Here is a 19,796-nt window from a genome sequence, read left to right as displayed (position 1 = left end):
TTTTGAACTCGATTCCACCTTTAAATAGCGAGAGACGAATCAGGGGAAAGTGAGAAGAAGATCGAAGCAGATATGGGCAGCACCCCGAACGATTTCTCTGTCATCATTCTCCCTTCCGAATGCGGTATTGATTCGCGGCCACTTTTGGCTGATAAAGGCAAGGACAAGGAGTCTGAAGAGGCTGAAAATTGGCACGATTGCGTTCAAAACCTTTCATCTGATGAGGATTTCTCCGATCTCGATCTCTTGCAGTTTGTCCGTCTCGAGGGCTCCGATAAGGCTGGGAATCGAATCCTCCGCGTCGTCGGGAAGTACTATCCAGGTAAAGCAGCGATTCCGTATTATGATTTTTCTTCTGTTATTGATTTTTGAGGTTTCATTGTTTTAGTTTGACAATTTCGAGACTTAATGACGAATTTACGGTTAACCTCTTCTTAGTAGTAATGTTCTTAGCCCTCTGTCTTCTCTTGATATCACCATAAAATTGATGGGGCTAACGTTTAAGCACAAACTTCTGTTCCGAAATATTGTTTAATATTTTCTTGTATTAGAATTCAATAACTGCAACTTGCTTTCTAAGCACGATATTTCTTCGAACACAGCTGTGGTTGTAAGTGGAGAGCGGCTGAAGAAATATATCCTCCATAAATTTCAGAACGAATTGTCAGAGGGTCCATTTTGCGTTGTGTACTTTCATACAACCGCCCAGAAGGACGATAATTGTCCTGGCTTAACCATCTTGAGGTGGATTTATGAAGAACTTCCGTCTGATTACAAGGATAGACTTCAAACTCTCTACTTTGTACATCCTGGTCTCCGTTCAAGGCTTGTCTTGGCGACTCTAGGCCGGTTTTTCCTAAGTGGCAGGTGAGTGCGTTCACCATATGTTGAATTTGTTGAGATTTGATCAATATTTTTAATTAAATTAAGGTTTAACATTTGCAATTAATGCTGCTTCTTTATGCGTAGAATTCAGTTTCTTCTTATTAGTGCTTCAATTAGTAATTGTTTATCTTCTTTTTGATTTCACAAACTTTGAGAATTTTACCATTGCTCTTGCAATATTATTATCATTTATTTTTGCAGCTGAAATTTTCATAGTTTTCAGTTGATACTTTTACAATCACGCCTTTTCTTTCATCATACTGTATATATATGTATGTATGTATATGTATATGTATATGTATATGAACATGAAAGCAGTTACATTCTCATACCCGGTTTAGTTAGTTTAGTTATTATATATATATATGTATTTATGTATATGTATATAATAATAATTTTTTTTATTGATGTATTCTATAAGCAAATAACAAGGGAAGAAACAGGTAACCGTTCTTCTTCGTAGGGATGTAATCAATATGATGCTACCAGAAATTATTAGTATCGTTGGAAATATATAGTTTTTTTCAATTCTTAAAAGCATCTCACTAGAAAATATAATCTTTACGGTAGTGGGGAGAACCTATGGTATGAGTTACTATGGTTGTTTAATTTACTTGAAATTTTGTGCTATCCGTCTCCTCTAATGCTGTATATCTTGAATGATTTATGCCTAGAAGTTTGAAAGCGTATTAAACATACATCTTGTGTAGTTTGTTTGATAAGATTTATTCTCCTTTTGTAGTTTGTACTGGAAAATCAAGTATGTGAGCCGCCTTCAATATCTTTCAGACGATATAAAGAAGGGAGAGGTTGAAATTCCTGATTTTGTGAAAAGTCACGATGAAGTTCTTGAACACAGACCATTGACAGATTACGGCATTGAACCTGATTCTCTCAATGTCACAGGGGCACCTTATTCTGCCCACTCCTTTGGGAGATATGAGGAGAGATGGACGTCAAGGCAGTACATGATGTAGTAAGCCTGGTTAAAGAAGTTGTATTTGATCTCAGGCAACTCCAAGGCTTATGGGCAATTAACATGAGCCATGGCTAAACAATAAAAAGTTTGTACATGTGTTGTGTAGCTTGTATTAGTAACTTCTCTAGTGTTGCTTGCAAACTGAATGGGATGTTATTTCTGATTGCCTGCCAATGTTAGATGCTCATTTATTTTATCCTTACCAACTGGTTCAAATGTTTAATTATCTGTCAATGGGCTCTTGTGTTCTTCATTATGGTTGTAGTTGATAGCTTATTCAAATTATTTTATCTCGTGTCATATAATGCAAGGAGATAGCGTGACCTTGCATCTAATCACCCTAAGGTATATTGAGGGCGAGTTCGACACGATTTTTGAAAGGGGATAAATAGTGCTTTTCAGCTTATTTAGAGCATTTTTCAAAACTTTTATGAAACTTTTATGAAACTTTAATAACTCTGGAAAGTACTTTTAGAGTAAGTATTTCTCGTAGAAAAAGTACGAACTTTGCAGCACATTTAAGTCATCAAGGTAATTCACTTTGAGATTAAGGCATTTGAGTTTCCTGCTTTTAATTGTTTTGTTCTTCTACATGGCAAGGAGCAAGAAAATGCAAAGGCTACAGGCAGGAATGTTGTTTATGGATATGATTGCATTACAATACACACCACAGAATCATAATGGAGTTTCCAATTACCAAATCTCTGTCTTGACTCTGGTAGTTGCATTGGGTGCGAACAAGTCATGACGGTAAGGATTCAGGGCTGTAAATTTCTGACAAACTTGAAAGTTCCTTGGATGTCTAGTTTCCTTCACTCTTTATATGTAAATTATTCATCATGTTCTCTGTTAGATGATATTATATTTTGGTTTCAGATTATTTTAGGAGTGAATTTTCATGGTGTGAAGGAGGAAGAAAACCCTGAAGAGTTTATGAACCAGACTGATCACCCAGAGCATTGGAAGAAGAATAGACACATCTCACAAGCCAAGGAAGGTTAGTTCAAATATATAACAGTGACCAAAAACTTTATAATTACAATCTATGTTATATAACCTTTTTGGGATTTGAATTTATATTTTCCTCATCTACCATGTCTTGTTAGAAAGATTGGCCTTTTTGGTACAAAGGAATAATGATATGATCAGAATCAGGTCTAAAACTTGTGTATGCTCTAGAAAATCTTAGGCAAGTACAGGTGCAAGTCTCTATCTCGTAGATAAAAGTTGATTTATACAATACACTAGATCCCTTGTTGCTGATATAACACTAATTACAATAAACAGAACAATCACCCAGGAGGATCAGCAGCATGCCTCACAAAGCCAACAGCAGCACAATGCAAAAAGACTGCATCCAATCCACAAGTTTATCAGGTAACATTTTTTTTTTCCTCAAGTGAAAAATGAAAGGAAAAAAAAAAGAAAAAAAAAAGAAAGAAAATGCCCACCATCCTTCAATAAAACTTCTATCTCCTCGTTTCTTTGTAGTGTCCCAGAACCGTTTCTTCCTGCCTGTCCTGGCATCCTCGGTCGGGTGCCCTATAGTTTAGAACAGTTAGATTGAGAGACAGTGTGAAACCTTTGAGGGAGAGGAAGAGAGAAATAACCTGGTGGGTGATGGTCTTGTTTTGCTTCTGATATGGGCATCTTTGAAGCTTTGAGGTAGAATATTGTCTGCTATTACCCATATATATATATATCGATCCAATCCTCACTAAAGCTTGTAGTGTTTCGTGGGAATAAAGCTTAGGAATATGATTCTGATACTGATGACCAACTTAACTTCAACTTGATTGGCTTCCCATTTCATTTTTAAAGCTTTAGATTCTTTAGAAATCAAACCATTCACACTTCGTTTTAACCTTGCCAATAACTATCATATTCTCGAAGATTTTGCCATGGAAATAAGGTAGCAGTTTTTGCTTATAATACCCACGAAAAATTCTCTTAGAAAGCTAGATGAAGATCTTGTGGTAGAAAATAAACCAAGTGGAAGGGATGGGTAGGCGTACAAAAATTAGACTACATGCCCATGTATATCTATTTGGTTCTGAAGTTTTCAAGACTAATTCTTTTGATCCTTGAGATTTGAATTTGGTTTTCATTTGATGTTTGATCATTGAAGTTTGAATTTGCTTTCTAATTGGTCCTTGTAGTTTGAAGATCAGTTTTTATTTAGTCCCCCACATTGTTATTTCTCTATATTAATCAATAGAAAGTGATTTCATTAGATTAAGTGTTAGTTTAGTCATATAGAAGATATTAAGATTCTATTTATTATATTGTCATTTCCCTGCTGGAATAAGCTGGTTTTTATGACTTAGTAGGTAGAGTGGGCTGAAGTCATTACAAATTGAAAGCCCAAGAAATGAGTTAGAGGTCCACAAGTCCAAGCCAAAAAAAATTAAAAGCTAGAGTGCTCCATTAGAATTTTAGAACAAGTTAGTTAAAAAGATGTTCACAAAAGTACGAAGATCTTAAAATTTCTACCATATTCAACGATTGCCCGCAAAACATTATGTCAACTATATGAAGACTAACCTAATTGAGTGGAGATCAATTACCTAAAGTTGGATATAGAAGAGAAAAATCTAAAGTTTTATATGACCAAAGTTCGATGAAATTCTCTCTTGTACTTAGGACACAATAACAAAAGCGTAAGTCACATTATACCAGCTTCACCGAGTAATTTCTCCACGACGAGAAATGTAGGTAAACCAACCAATAGGGTTTGAAATTCCTCACAAAACTAGCTTTAGTTAAAACAACCCAATAGTGATACAAACACAATGGACAAATGTACATTTAATGCAAATACCCAATGGAGGGTTGAAGCTCTTAAACATGAGTTAAAACTTGGGGTTATTGCACAAAACACAGAGCTGATCAGGGGTAAGGAAGGGGGGAAGATGGAGCAAACCCAATGAGACAGGCAAATCCAGAGGGAACCAAAAGACAGCAAAAGGAATGAAACAAAACCCTGAAAGAGAGACGAGACTTGTGAACCCTCTTTCTACATCTCTCTCTCTCTCTCTGTTTTAATGAAGTGTCCCATTACAATCACCAACTGTGTGGCTTCTCTGTACGCAACATGTTTACCAAAAGACAGAAAACTGAGTCCGACTCAGAAGGGTGGTGGGTGGTGGGTCAGAGCTATTAGCCATGTGAGAATCAGTGCCCTGTTTTCTACACATTAAATTTTAGCCAGCAGCTTCAAATTATAGAACTAAAGCTTATTATTGGATATGAGTATTAGATAAACACTAGGTTCCAAACTCAAAACTCATTGATAACTATAGGACTATAGGAGTAACTCATGTACTAAGTTTTGAAATGGAATTTCAAGCTTATCTAGTATTCCAATAATCGATTTTGTTTTCAATAAATTCTTACATTTTTTTAATTTTTAGATATGTCAGATGTCCATTAAACACAAAATCAAAAGTTTATTTCATAAGGAGATTAAGAATCCATCCGACACAGTGAGTATGGTTAAAAGTTCATAGAGATTTTTTTACACAATTTGATTTAACCCACAATCATTTAACCTTCTTACAGTGGGGGAGAGAGAGGGTTCTGTTTGTTTAGGGTTAGGGTTTATGTGGACAGTTTTAGAGAGGGTGATGAATTTGTTTGTCTTTTTTTTTTGTATTTTTTTGGTTTGTTGTTTATTGGGGTTGAAAGGTCAGCTCAAATGTCTGCATCTCATTACCCTCTTTTGATGCCACTACTTCCCTTCTTCTCGTCTTGTCAAATCACTTCCAATCCTTGGATATTCACATGCGCATCTCTGCCTCATTAGGCTTGGCCATGCCTTTGGATTTTGGAAAACTCTTCACCCAACATTCCCTTTTTTTTTTTTTTCCTCTTCAATTTTCTGAACTTTTTGGAAAATTTATAGTTTCAATTGGGTTTGAGTAGAGCTTAAGATCTTCCTTTTCAATTTCCCTAAAGATCTTGCAAGAACAACATAGATTTTAAAAACAAAAAAGAAAGTTTGTCACTAAATGGTACCTAAATTACTCGATGACCGAACTTCAACTTTGAATTGGGTCTTAGTAGAACTAGATTGATCTTTAGGCTACTTGATAGCATGTGTTTAATTTCTCCACCAACTACTCTTTTATAGAAGCTAGTGGAGGTCTAAGCCTCTTCCCAATTATCATACACAAAATAATGTGATGTAAAGCTGAAGAAAATGAGTGCAGATTGTAATGGCATCATGATGATGCTAAGTTTAAGCTTATTAGTGGAGAGTCAAAGGGGAGAATAAGAAAGTGGATGTGTTATTGCTTAGATTCTACTTTGAGTGGTGCCAACCTCGCCATCTTATTTACAAAACAATTTTGTTACTCGTGTGGTAAATATTTTATACTCGTTCTTGCTATTTTTTTTCATTTCGATTCATACATGAGCTTGTATGGTTGTCACGAGACGAATGAGATTTCAAGACTATGAACAATGTTCAATTATGAAATCCCATTTTAAGATTTTATTTACTCAGCATTGATTTTTCCTATTTTGTTCTTTAATAGCGATAATCTCAAAATAACAGGAGTCAAGGTTGGTCAGTGAGACGATGGAAGATAAGCTTCAACGTCGAGAGGGAAACAGCCCGAATCACCAGCTAAAGCCTCTAAATGACCGCTTAGTGATAAAGGAGGTAGGGGTGCAAAGACAACTAGGAGGTTTGCCTAGAAGTAGCCACCCTTGAAAGAGTGCGTAATAGCTCACTGATTAAGCGCTCTTGCGTTGAAGATGAATGGGGCAAAGCGATCTACCGAAGCTGTGGGATGTAAAAATGCATCGGTATGAGCATTCGATCATTATAGTCAATATCAGAATTCCATCAATGATTTGTTTCATCCGATAGCATTCTTCATATCAACACGATCCGATCAAACATGTTCGTAGTAAAAAAATTTAAAATCTTTTACATTATATTTAATTGGATTGAAAAAAAAAAAAGAGTTGCAAAGGGGAAGGAATGCATGGGGTGTGTGTGTGTAGGTCAAAGGTGGCATGATTTGGGGAAAGTCAAGATTGAGTGTATAAATCTTTTGTGTGGGAGAGAGATGGAGCTCTAACTTTAGGGCAATCACTTCCAATCCAAAGGTCAAAATCGGTCAACCTTCCATTTCTCCTAAAAAAGCTTCTATTTTTTTTTTTTCAAAGTTGGAATAATCTAAGGTTTTGTGGTTGTATTTAATTTAAGATGATTTTGAATCCAATTTTTATATATTTTTGAAAATTTTGTTATCGTCTTTATTTTTTTGTCCAGGTGGTAAATAACCTTTATTCAATAATAAATTCAACCTAATCCAACGGTAAAATATTGAATTCGGATTGTTTGAAGTATTTATTAAATTTTATGTTCTTAATAAAATTCATGAAAAAAAAATCTATTTATTTTCCAACCTAATTTCAATATATATTTTGAAAAATTATGTTCTAGACATAAAATTTAATTTTCAAAAATTGTTGAAAGATAGATAATAAAAAATAATTATAAATTTTATTTAAACTATAATAAACTTTTAAAGTTAACGGTAAACTCAAAATTCATGACTCATAAAATTTTAATTAATTTGAATCCAATATAAATTCAAATTTAAACTAAAATTTTAATTGATTTGTATAGATTTAGCACAAAAACAAATGTTTATTGAAATTGATGTATTTTGAGGTTGACGCAATGGAAGAAAAGGATTTGAATTGACTCCAACAATTTTATTGCACCATTATTAGGAATGGAAATTTTGATTAGGTTGACTCTATTTTCCTCCACAAAATTTATTTCTTATAATAATAATAAAAAAATTAATGTATTTTCTTTGATTGGATTCTCATTCATTTCCCATTTATAGAATTGTCTTTTCCATTTCCATTAACATTACATCCAATTAATTACTAACCCACCCTAATTTTGGCATCACAAATAGAGACACCAACGTGAAACAATCCTACGTGATAATGGAGAGGGAGAGAACGGGAAATACTTTCACACTCTTATAAAGAATATTTCGTTCCTTACTCTAATCGATGTGTGATCTCATAATCTATCCTTCTTCGAGATCAGTGCTCTCGCTGACACTCGTTTATCTTCCCAATCAATGTGGGATCTCACAATTCACCTCCTTTCGAAGCCCAACATCCTTGCTGGTACTTGCTCCTCTCTCCAATCACGTAGGATCTCGCAATCTATTCTTTTTAAGATCAATATCTTCATTAGCACTCGTTTCTCTCTGAGATCTCACGATCTACTCCTTTCAAAATTAGCATTCTTACTAGCACTCGTTTTCCTCTTAAATCGATGTAGAATCTGAAAGAATGATAATGGAGGAGAGAGAGAATGAATCGAAGTCAAAAGTCAAAAGTCAAAGAAGATTTGATGATTGTAAGCAATGGACAGACAAGATATAGTTGGAAGAAGGTAACCTAATAAATATCAAAATCTGTCTTGTCTTTGTGTTTGTTTTTTTTTTCTTTTTTTCTCTCTATTTATGTAATTTTCAAAGAGAAAATAAATAATTGCTTATACACATATAAATATGCCACTGAGATTGATTGATAGCTACAACCATTCAACCCTTTCACACCTCCATTGGCTCTATCTCCTCAAATGCATCATTTCTTTTTTTGTTCGTTACTTTAAAACGCTATTTTCACGTGTCACGTAATTTTATATACCATTCAAAAAGAAACGAGTTGCATAATTGAACATAAAAATGCTCAACTCGCACGGCTTCGGTTTCTTTTAAATGTTATGGGCTCTTGTCACCACGTGGTACATACTTCGTCTAGGTGTGCAGTCCCTATCAATCCCAACTTTGATACATGTCGAGTCAATTCTAATAAACCAGGCAACCACACTTAAGTTTCCCGATCTATCCCAACACAATATCTCATGAAAATCATACAAAACAGATAAGGAACAGCTCAATTCTTGAATTAACTATCATATGTAGGCCCGTCATGATATAACACTATACTTTGTTAATATCATTAATATGAGGAGAGCCAACCGTAATAAACTCTTCACAGACGACCTGATAACATGAAGGGGTAATCTAGTTCATCTTTCCTTGAAGTTTCGGTGTGAAGGCTCTAACTACGTCGAAATATTTTATCCACTAAACTACGTCGAGGGACTAAAGAAAAAGATGAATGAAATTGTGGGGTGTGGGAGTAAATATGAGAAAATTGAGGGGGTTTAGAGAAAAGTAGTGTAGAAATAAAAGGCACTAAAAGAGGTGAAGAGAGAGAAAGGGAATAAAATGTGAAAAGACAAGTCAAATGTGAAGTCCATGGTCTTAGACATCATAAGACAGACAGTGGTCTGTGCTGTCAATCCAATGGATTTTATTTCCTCTCTTTACATTACTTATATTTGTCTTCATACAAAACTTTATTATAAAATTAAGATATAGTTTGAGGTTAAAATATTCCATCAAACCCCTACTCAATATTTTGAAATTCCTATAGTTTTGTTTCATAAAATACGTGAATTATATGCGTTTACAGATAGTCCATTTAACTTGTAGAGTCGAATTCTGACTGAAGTGTAAAATTTCTTCCTATTAACTAAATTGGGATGAAGACAGAGATTATATTCTTATCTCCATCTTCGTGCTTGCCCAATCCCTACCCTGTAGGTTTCTCTGTCTCGATCTCATCCCTCGCACGGGAGGTCTACATACATACATATATATATATATATACACACATATATATACATACACATACACATACACACACACATGTACACATACATATATACACATACAGATATATCTACATGCATGCATACACGTACACATACATATATACAAATACACATATATGCACATATATATATATATACACATACATATTTATACCTACATAAATACATACATATATATATATGTACACATACGCATGCATACATACACTCGTACGCATACATATATATAAATACACATATATACATATATACACATACGTATACACATACATGCATATACATACATAAATACATAATATATATATATATACATACACATACACATATATCTACATACATACATGCATACACACATATATAGACACACACGTACACATACATATATATATATATACATACATACATATTCATACATATATATATATATATATATATAATTAATTAATGGTTTTAAAAAAAAAAAAAAAAAAACCTTTATAATACCTCAGCCGCCCAAAAGAGGCTACATTTCGCAATTCTCCACCGTTGTTAGAAAAAAAATATCTGATAGCAACAAAGCGCCACCACACCTCCTCCATGAGCGCCGCCAGGGGGGTTTTAAATTGATCATAATCCAGGAGCGCCGCCATGAGCCTGGAAGACTCCCTAAGATCCCTTTCTCTAGATTACCTTAATCTCCTCATCAACGGCCAGGCCTTCAGCGATGTCACCTTCAGCGTGGAGGGCCGTCTCGTCCACGCCCACCGCTGCATCTTAGCCGCTAGGAGCTTGTTTTTCAGGAAGTTCTTTTGTGGCCCGGAGCCGCATGGACTCGATCTCCTGAGCCCCGTTGGGTCGCCGCCGCTGCCGTCTCCGCCGTCCAGGGCGGCTACTTCCCAAGTAATTCCCGTGAACTCGGTGGGGTACGAGGTGTTTTTGTTGGTGTTGCAATTTTTGTACAGTGGACAGGTTTCGATCGTGCCGCAGAAGCAAGAGCCGAGGCCTAATTGCGGCGATAGAGGGTGCTGGCACACGCATTGCTCCTCCGCCGTTCATCTTGCTCTTGACACTCTCTCCGCCGCTAGAGCCTTCGGCGTTGAACAGCTCGCTTTGCTCACTCAGGTTTTTTTTTTTTTTTTTTTTCCTTTGGATTTTATGATAAAGTTTTTGACTTTCGAGCTCAAATCCTATTATCTCATGTGGGTTTTGAGTTTTTTCGATTAAGATTGACGAATTAGTCGACTTTTTTGGGTTTTTTTTGTAGTAATTTGGTTGAACACTTTCTAAATTTGGGTTTTTTCTTCATTAAATCCATAAATTACTTGATTTCCTTTTTGGGTTTTGAGTTTTTTCGATTAAAATTGATGAATTAATGGACTTTTTTGGGTTTTGTTTAGTAATTTGTTTGAACACGTTCTAAATTTGGGTTTTTTCTTCATTAAATCGACAAATTATTTGATTTCCCTTTTGGGTTTTGAGTTTTTTCGATTAAAATTGATGAATTAGTGAACTTTTTTGGGTTTTTTTTTTGTAGTAATTTGGTTAAACACTTCATAAATTTGGGTTTTTTCTTCATTAAATCGACAAATTATTTGATTTCCCTTTTGGGTTTTGAGTTTTTTCGATTAAAATGATGAATTATTGGACTTTTTTGGGTTTTTTTTTAGTAATTTGGATGAACACTTTCTAAATTTGGGTTTTTTCTTCATTAGATCGAGAAATTATTTGATTTTGTTTTTGGGTTTTTGGCAGAAGCAATTGGGAAGCATGGTGGGTAAGGCCTCCATTGAAGATGTAATGAAGGTTTTATTAGCTTCAAGAAAGCAAGAAATGCATCAACTTTGGTCCACTTGTTCTAACCTTGTGTCTCAATCCGGCCTCCCGCCGGAGGTGCTTGCCAAACATTTACCGATTGATGTGGTGGCTAAAATAGAAGAATTACGGCTGAAATCCTCCATGGCCCGCCGTTCTCTAATCCCCCACCACCACCACCACCATCACCACCATGATTTATCGGTTGCCGCCGACGTCGAAGATCAAAAGATTCGTCGTATGAGAAGGGCCTTAGACTCCTCCGACGTTGAGCTTGTTAAGCTCATGGTCATGGGTGAAGGGTTGAATCTTGATGAAGCTTTGGCCTTACATTATGCTGTGGAGAATTGCAGCCGGGAAGTTGTCAAGGCTTTGCTTGAGCTTGGCGCTGCCGACGTTAACTACCCCGCTGGTCCGACAGGCAAAACCTCGCTCCATATGGCGGCGGAAATGGTGTCGCCCGACATGGTTGCTGTCTTACTCGATCATCATGCCGACCCGAATGTCCAAACGGTCGATGGTGTCACACCGTTGGATATCCTAAGAACCCTAACTTCGGACTTCCTTTTCAAAGGCGCTGTCCCTGGACTAACCCACATCGAACCGAACAAGCTTAGGCTCTGCCTCGAGCTCGTTCAGTCCGCTGCATTGGTTCTATCTCGAGAAGAAGGAAATGTCAATGCCAATGCCAATGTTAATATCAATGATGTTTCATCGTCTCCAATATATCCACCGATTAGCGACGATCACAGTAGTAGCAGCAACAGCAATAACATCAGCAATCTGAATCTCGATTCTAGATTGGTTTATCTGAATCTCGGGGCATCAGTATCGGTTCGAGAAGATGATCACAGGCATGGATCACAAGGAGGCTGTGTCCCAACAATGTATCATCATTCCCACGACTTTTAATGTAAGCAAAATCAAAATCTTTTTATATAAAATTCACATATATCATCTATCTATATCTATATTGAACTCACAAGAACAAATTTGTAAGCTCATACACGAATTCACGACGAGCTCAAGTCCTTTCAACCAAATTCTACGAGTAATAACTCGTTAAATAGGCTCAAACAGGTTTCGGATTGATCGAACGACGTTCGAGTAAGAACTAAGACTGATTCTCTTTTGTTTAATTAGTTCAGTTTTGTAGGGCTTTTGAGTTGAGTCGTGAAGGTATGAATCAGACAAATAAGCATACTCAGATTTGCTTCAAAATTTGTTCTTTTGTGATTGGGAGACAGGTCAATCTTTTCAAACCCTTTTGGTTCTTTTTCACAATTCTTCATATTAATCAAATATATCTCTTTACCTTATCAAAATCATAATATTTTTTTTTTGGATTCTAATTATAAGAAATATGCCATTTGTAGTTGATTTTAGTTTGTCCAGACAATTATGAGCTAAAATAGCGATAGATATGTATATATATGATATCAGATATCAACTCGATGTTGTATATATATGATATTAGATATCAACTCGACAACGTCGATTGATTGATATCTTTTTGGGAGAATAATTTGATTTTTTGATAGACAAATTGACTAATATATTTATATGGTTGAAAAATAAAAAAAGAATAATATAATTATAATTCTAATTTTGTGTCCATTTTTTCATTCTCTCTTTCCTTGTTACATTTGATTTCTATGTTTAATTTTTTTTTTTTAAAATTGATGAGCTTAATTTAATTAGTTAAGATATATATTATCGAGTTTGAATACTCGCTCCCTATGTTGTTGAACTCATAAAATAAAAGTAGGGTAAGAGAATTGACCTACTAAATTACATGTTGATAGATATTTGATGTGTATTTTTTTTTTTTTTCGGTTTAACAAAATATTTGAGGGCGTGAATTTCAAACTACATTTTGTTGAAAATAATGGAATGTGTATACATTATTTTAAATATAAAGGATGAGTTTATAATCAAATGCGGAAATGGTATGTTTGATATCTATCGACGATAAATGTCTACCATTGATTATTACAATCTTACTTGCTTCTATACTTTGAATATACCATATTATTTGACTCTGCATCTTATGTTCGTGGTTGTTTGAATATTCATCGGTAACAAAAAATTATATCATTATTGTACTATTTTTTTATGTCGATCAATGATAATGTATATCGTTCATCGCTCAAAATCTAATCAAATAACAGTTCTTTTAAAGGGAAAAGAGCGCTTAAGAACCCTCTGTTGGAATAATTTTAGGTTTAATTAGGCATATGGATTTGGGAGATTAATTATTCTGTCTTTGCTTTCACAAAGCACAAAAGTTTGGTCTAAAATGGAAGTTGGGACATTGGCTTTTTCAGTGTTTGGGAACATATAAAGATACTGAACCAACACAAATTAGCAGCTGATAGACAAGCATATGCTAATGTTCGGTAGAACTTTGAATTAATTGGTTTGATTAGTACCAAACCAATTCAAATCAAATCATATTTAAAAGATCAATTAAGTTGAGTAACGTACCATGAGCCCTGTAGGAAGAAGTAACCCTTTTAGTGTTTGACGTTGCACGTCTTAGTCCCTTACTCGAACTTAAATCGACACAATTTGGAGGCCTTGTATAATCACTAGTCTCTAGATCCTACCATATTAGATCATCAATAGATATGAGAGTCCGACATCGTAAAATGATTAATACGAGATTCACAAAATAAGAAACCAGAGATTACCGTTTTCCATTGACAACCCCTAAACCCATTTGGTTGCTTGCGGAACACAAGAATTTAGAGCTTATTTGGAACGACTTTTCAAATGTTTCAAAACACTTTTTTTGTTTTCACTTATAATATTTTTTTAAGAAATTAGAAAGTCATTCCAAACACACACGTACGCGAGTAAATAAATAAATAAATAACAATAAAGCAGTTCTTAGAAGATGGGTAGATTAATCTCAATGTTTTAGACATAATTCTAAAATATGGTAACATGGAAAGGGCAGTTATGTCACTGGGACTTTCTTTTGACAATCCATTTGAGAGTGCAATCTTGTTTACTTGGGAGAGAAACTCAGGAATCAGCCAAAACTCCCATTCATTCAGCCTCCTCTTGGACAGTCTTCTTAGTGAAAGATTGCATATTGACACTCAAATCCTGTCAATCAAATGCCAATCATGTTTTTAATATGGCAAAAACTATATACTACAAAGCAAGAAGATAGAATCTTTAAATTCTACTTGGTTCTCAAACATTCTTTCATGGTTGTTTTATTTTGATTACAGAACATGGATGGGAGGAGGGGAAGTTGTTCGGATAAGTGGTTTTTTCTATGCATATAAGTTATAAATGGTGGGAGTTCTTTTAAACTGTGGTTTCATCTGAGCACAAGTTTGAGAGAGAACCTGTTGAAGAGAGAACATTTGTACAACAGCCAAGAACTTAGATAATTGCCCAAAACTTCTTTCTACAGATCAGCACAGATTCTGGGTTCTTTTCTTTAGTTTGCAGCGTATGCATTTCGACGTCCCATAGATATTTGGGAGCGATTTCTTGTATTCTTGACGTTATTGAAGGCTCGTCTCTAATGATGATGTATCCCTGTACATGGACATTATTCAAAGGCAATTTGAAGCCTAAATCAGTAACAGTAGCAGATTAATGCCAATAGCAAGAGATCTTCATTACAAAAAACTTTGACAACAGCATTGCCATGCCCATGAAATCTTATAAGCAAAGACGGGTTTTGTTTCTTCATGTGGGTACAAGCTTGCAAAATTACAGGAACCAAATTAATTACCTGAGGTCGTACAATGCGGTCCATTTCCAGCATTATATCCTCCAGCAAGCAACCCTCTTCACCACTTTTATACTGAGAAAAAAGATGGTATGCATGCAACAAATCGTATGTGCGCGGATAAGTTGAAAATGGTTCACACCTACATTACATGAGATACTTGAAGACTGAGCTTTCACTAAGACAAAGGAAAGAAACAAATGGGCAGTACATAATATATATATATATATATATATTTTTAAATCTATCCAAAAGAGACACTGATAATAGTACAAAGATCCTTAGACAGGAACACCAGAAGAAAGCATGAAAGCTGATCATGGCTCATACCTCTCCCAAGACAGCCCCAAAAACTTCTTCGATTTTTTTCCGAAATAGTAAAAAAAGTTGTATGCCAAAAAGTATGATCCTGCTAATATTTGGAAGACGTTGGAGAAGAAATAACTTACCAATCATGAAAGGCGCCAATCAGACCTCGGTCGTATATAGCAGACAGCGTATTTTGCATCTTTATAGGAACTACATTCATAACCCAGACTGGAAAATTGTTCAAAGCCACTGCAAATCCACCATAGAGAGCATTCATGTCCATGACATTTCGAATATCTGCGTTGCTGACATTCATCAATTTCCAGTACTGATTAACTTGAGCTTTCCAAAACAAGGTATCCAAATCAAATTCCTCTTGACTGACACCTGTAAGTGAAGACAACGATTGCATCATATACCACGGCAATTAAATTTCTAGGTAAGAGCAAATATTCCCAAATTAGAATAATTAAGACACTTCTTGGGAACGTGAACTAACAAAGGTTCACCTCGCACCATTTGCTAGCCCAATGATGTTACCTGTTACGGTTAATAAACAAAGTTCCTATTTACTTAAATAAGTTGCCATTCCAAACAGTTCTTTAAAGTGACAATAACTCCAAAAAGTTACCAAAGTTATTGTTCAAAAGAAAGGGTATTCAGAAAATACAAAGATAACCCAGGAAAGTTATTGAATGTTTTTCTAAGTTGATTGATTCCTGCTTTTGAATGAGAGCTTGGTGAACAGAAGAGCCAAAAACAACTAGGAGGATTTCTTTAGAAAGAAAAGAGTTACCTATTTTTCTGAGACTCCTCGAATATACTGAAAGGCGCTCTGGTCTCGGAGGTAACTTCAGAGAATATGACTGATCAGTTACATGAATACAGTTTCTTAAAGGTATTTTCCATGATGGTGTAGAATCATCCTCAGCATCACATATTTGCACAACTTTACGATCTGCGTTGATGATAAGGCATGATGGATTTTCCTGTTTGATCCAGATAGCAGTCTGAACCTTTCTGGCAATGAGCTTCCAACACATTGCTGTTGTCAGATTTACCAGCTTCTCCCATATCATTGGGAAATCTTTATCTTTTCTATAGGCAGGGGGAGCTGAATAGACAAAATATCCATTTGGCCGCAGAAGCCGATCAATTTCTTTGAGTAAAATACCATCTGCAGAGAAGAAGGACAAAGTGTAATTTCAATGAATTCCAGGTATACATCAAAGCAGTCAACCTGACAAGATTCAAGATGAAGGCATATAAGAGCCTTCATAAAAGAATTCAGTGTGTCACGTTTATTACCCAGAATAGAATCTGAACTTACACAGGGCTAGCAAGGTAAATAAGTAGCAACATTCATAAAGTTAGCAACAATAAATGTAGACATGGATAATGGCATGTGGTTTTCATCATCTTACTACTGCTCTTGAGGTTTCTTAAAATTAGTAGTCATTTTGCTGATATTTAAAAGATGAGACCTTAAAGTTTTTTTTTTTCTTTTTTAACAAGTAACAACTACAAGAAGAGGACCGTAGTAAGTGACTATAACAAAAATTGAATAACAACTGTTTTTGCGCATAAAAAGTACTGAAATACCATTTTCATGCCAATCAACACGGCACCTTGAGCAATGGACCATCTCAAAGGAACTTGAGGGATACGGCATTTGCTTTGTTGCCAATGCAGAAATCATTGCACCGATACCTCTCTCTAGCGCAAATTGAATCTGATTCTCATGCCCATCCTTAGGAGCAAAGGACATTGTCTGAATGTCCAATGGAAGAAGATAAGCTGAGAAACTAGCTACGCCACAGCCAACATCTAGAACCTGATATACTCCAGCAGAGCTTAGTGTGCCCGTCTCATTTGTAGTCATGTTTCCTAATCTGCATTGCATAAAAGACGATAAATAGAACAGTCTGACAAGAAAACCTAATCGTCGTTCAGATTTATCAGAAATTACAAGGAATATTTTTTAATATCAGTTCCAAAACAGAAAATTAAATTAAAACTGCTGGACAGATTAATTTGAACCCACTGATAAAGGGTGTGAGTAGACTCACGTCCCAATAAGAAACAAAGAAAAGAGGAAAGGGGAAAGTTCAATAAGCCAACAGTGCAACCTTTGGATGTACTCAGGCGCCCCATGTTTGAAATGAGTACCACCTCCAGGAAACCACCATAGTTGATCCTTCTCATGGACCCAATTTTGTCCTCCTTTAACTTCAGCGAGGTGCGTATGATTCACATTGCTTCGCCACACATAATCCCGGCTGGTTGGCCACTTTACTGGGATCTTGTAGTCTTCTGGTGGAGGTACCAAACAAAACAAGCGGTTTTCAAGTGGAGGGCAATGCCTCTCAAGTTCTTCTCTTCTTGAAAGATCCAATGTCGGAAGCAATTCTTTTAGGTTAGAAATGTCATGGCAAGGAATATACTCAGCGTATTTTAATGGACATACATCCATACCATTCTCTGGAATTGAAAGTGGTATCTTCCTGTAAGTGATTGACACTTGGTTTGACATTGAGGAATTTCCTGCAGTATAAGTAATAAACTTTGAGTCAAGAAATTGATTGCAGCAATAAAATCAGACCTTTGAAGTTCCCTAAAAGCACAAGAGTATGTCACAAATCCAGAAGGTACACACATGTTGGTCTAAAAAGGAGAGTGTGTGAAAGAAGAAGGATATACAAAGAACAAGTCAGAGATTGTCTTATAAGTAGGTTTTACATTTCTTAGGCAGCATCGTTGACTTGAAATAAAAGAACCTAAATTCCACCAGAGGGAACGATCATTTGAAGGCCACTTTTAATGTGAAACTGCAACCATATTTCCCGTGTTTCAGAGAGACAACTAATGGAATAGCCAATTTGTTTATTTCGTAAGTGAAAAAGATGGATTATTAATATTTATAATAAATAGTATTTTCGTGAAGAATTAAGTTATTACTCAATAAAGAATTCTTATCTCTATGGATAGGGAGATAGGAAAGAAATGAATGTAGGAATAGATGGAGATAAGAAACAATACAAAAGATCTCTTTTTTTGTTGTAGTTGGATTCTTTCCATTTTTTTTTTTCGTTCCTATTCTTCTCTTTGAGAGAAGGGGACTTCCTAAATAAGGGATTATTTCATTTCTGATAGTTATATATTTAATGGGTGGATAGACACATACTCTGGATTAGAATTGTGGGGAGTACTGCATGATAATTTCTACAAACTTAAAGCCCCAATTCGTATTCTTTCTATATTATGCATTTTGCATATCTATTTATCATAAAAATTCTTGAGCAACAGCTCAATTTCATTCACCCACTAGAATAATTCAAAAGGTGGAAGTGGATGAATTTTGAGTTTCATTCCTACAGGCAGAAAAAGATAGTGGTGACAGTAGTCTTAATCCCCATGGAGATAATTTGTTTAATAAGCATCTCCCTTCCAAGTGACATTTTCCTATACCAACCGATGGTGGGCCTTCCTTAAAGAAGTAAAGCATCACTGCCAGAAACAAGGCAACACCCCAGACATGCTTGATTTTTTTTTTTTTTTTTTTTCTTAATCCCTATACTATAAAAACTAGCAAAAAAATGGTGCTAAAAGGGAGAAAAAAATAATAATAATACAACCTATCTACAAAGTCAATCCAGAACGCAGAAATCTAGCAGTGCACGGGGAACAATCAAGATCTAAACGAAGAACTAAGCATCATTTTCATAGGAAAAAAGAATTACTAAAATTGAGAAACATAGAGAGACGAAAGTACCAAGTAATGATGATGAAGTGGAATTTGAAGGAAGGTGAGAAACATAAATAGGAACATTGTTGCCGAAGAGAGTGCCTAAATAGAAAGATCCAACCATAAGTAGCAAAGCAAACATTATCATCTGCCATGATTGCAGAGCAAAAACAGAACCCAACCCATAGCCGCCGCCCATTGTTTTCTTCCCCTCGGACACGAACTCTCTCGTGTAAACTCGAGAAATTCGTCAACACCGAATTGGCATTACCATTTGAGAGAGAGAGAGATCCGAGTATAAAGAGCTACAGATGTGAAGACTAATTTGGAGCCTCAAGCTGAGATTTGCGGAAGAACACTTTCAGTTTCAGAGATGGATTCAACCTCTCTTGATTTCACAGATCTTCTTCTTCTTCTTTAATTCAGAATCCATTTTTTTTATTTTCCTTTTCTATTTCTACCGTTTTTCCCTTTTTATTATTATTATTATTATTATTTTAATGATTAATCGTTTTCAAAATATTAAATAGAAAAAAAAAACTAAATATTAAATAATTTAAAGCTTTATTTTTTAATTAAAAAAGTAAATAATATTTACTAAATA

At 35.3% G+C, this 19,796-nt stretch overlaps 3 protein-coding genes across 4 annotated transcripts; 2 read left to right on the top strand and 1 right to left on the bottom strand.

Annotated features, from left to right (window-relative positions):
* The first annotated feature begins 4 nt into the window (after positions 1-4).
* On the top strand, positions 5-2,066 carry LOC111442061 (ganglioside-induced differentiation-associated protein 2). The gene is made up of 3 exons (XM_023079317.1): positions 5-322; positions 603-867; positions 1,628-2,066. The coding sequence occupies exons 1-3, from the start codon at positions 73-75 to the stop codon at positions 1,860-1,862; spliced, it is 750 nt and encodes a 249-aa protein (XP_022935085.1). The 5' UTR covers positions 5-72; the 3' UTR covers positions 1,863-2,066.
* An 8,021-nt stretch (positions 2,067-10,087) lies between these two features.
* On the top strand, positions 10,088-12,345 carry LOC111442056 (regulatory protein NPR5-like). Of its 2 annotated transcripts, none has more exons than XM_023079312.1 (2): positions 10,088-10,694; positions 11,328-12,345. In XM_023079312.1, exons 1-2 carry the CDS (start codon positions 10,221-10,223, stop codon positions 12,294-12,296), a joined length of 1,443 nt encoding a protein of 480 aa, XP_022935080.1. In that variant the 5' UTR covers positions 10,088-10,220; the 3' UTR covers positions 12,297-12,345. The 2 variants fall into 2 exon arrangements, with proteins under 2 accessions (XP_022935080.1, XP_022935079.1); XM_023079311.1 differs by having other exon boundaries at positions 11,325-12,345.
* Positions 12,346-14,217: 1,872 nt separating this feature from the next.
* Positions 14,218-19,391, bottom strand: LOC111442055 (probable methyltransferase PMT7). Its single transcript, XM_023079310.1, has 8 exons — positions 19,220-19,391; positions 17,577-17,991; positions 17,050-17,339; positions 16,244-16,624; positions 15,588-15,834; positions 15,142-15,280; positions 14,747-14,942; positions 14,218-14,498 (listed from the first exon to the last, which is right to left on the bottom strand). The coding sequence occupies exons 1-7, from the start codon at positions 19,389-19,391 to the stop codon at positions 14,784-14,786; spliced, it is 1,803 nt and encodes a 600-aa protein (XP_022935078.1). The 3' UTR covers positions 14,218-14,498; positions 14,747-14,783.
* Between the last annotated feature and the right edge of the window lie 405 nt (positions 19,392-19,796).

The sequence above is a fragment of the Cucurbita moschata genome, unplaced genomic scaffold (genome assembly GCF_002738365.1).
Source record: "Cucurbita moschata cultivar Rifu unplaced genomic scaffold, Cmos_1.0 Cmo_Scf00004, whole genome shotgun sequence".
In the NCBI taxonomy this organism is placed as follows: domain Eukaryota; kingdom Viridiplantae; phylum Streptophyta; class Magnoliopsida; order Cucurbitales; family Cucurbitaceae; genus Cucurbita; species Cucurbita moschata.
The sequence above is the reverse complement of the archived record's forward strand: the minus strand, read 5'-3'. Positions and strand labels throughout refer to the sequence as shown.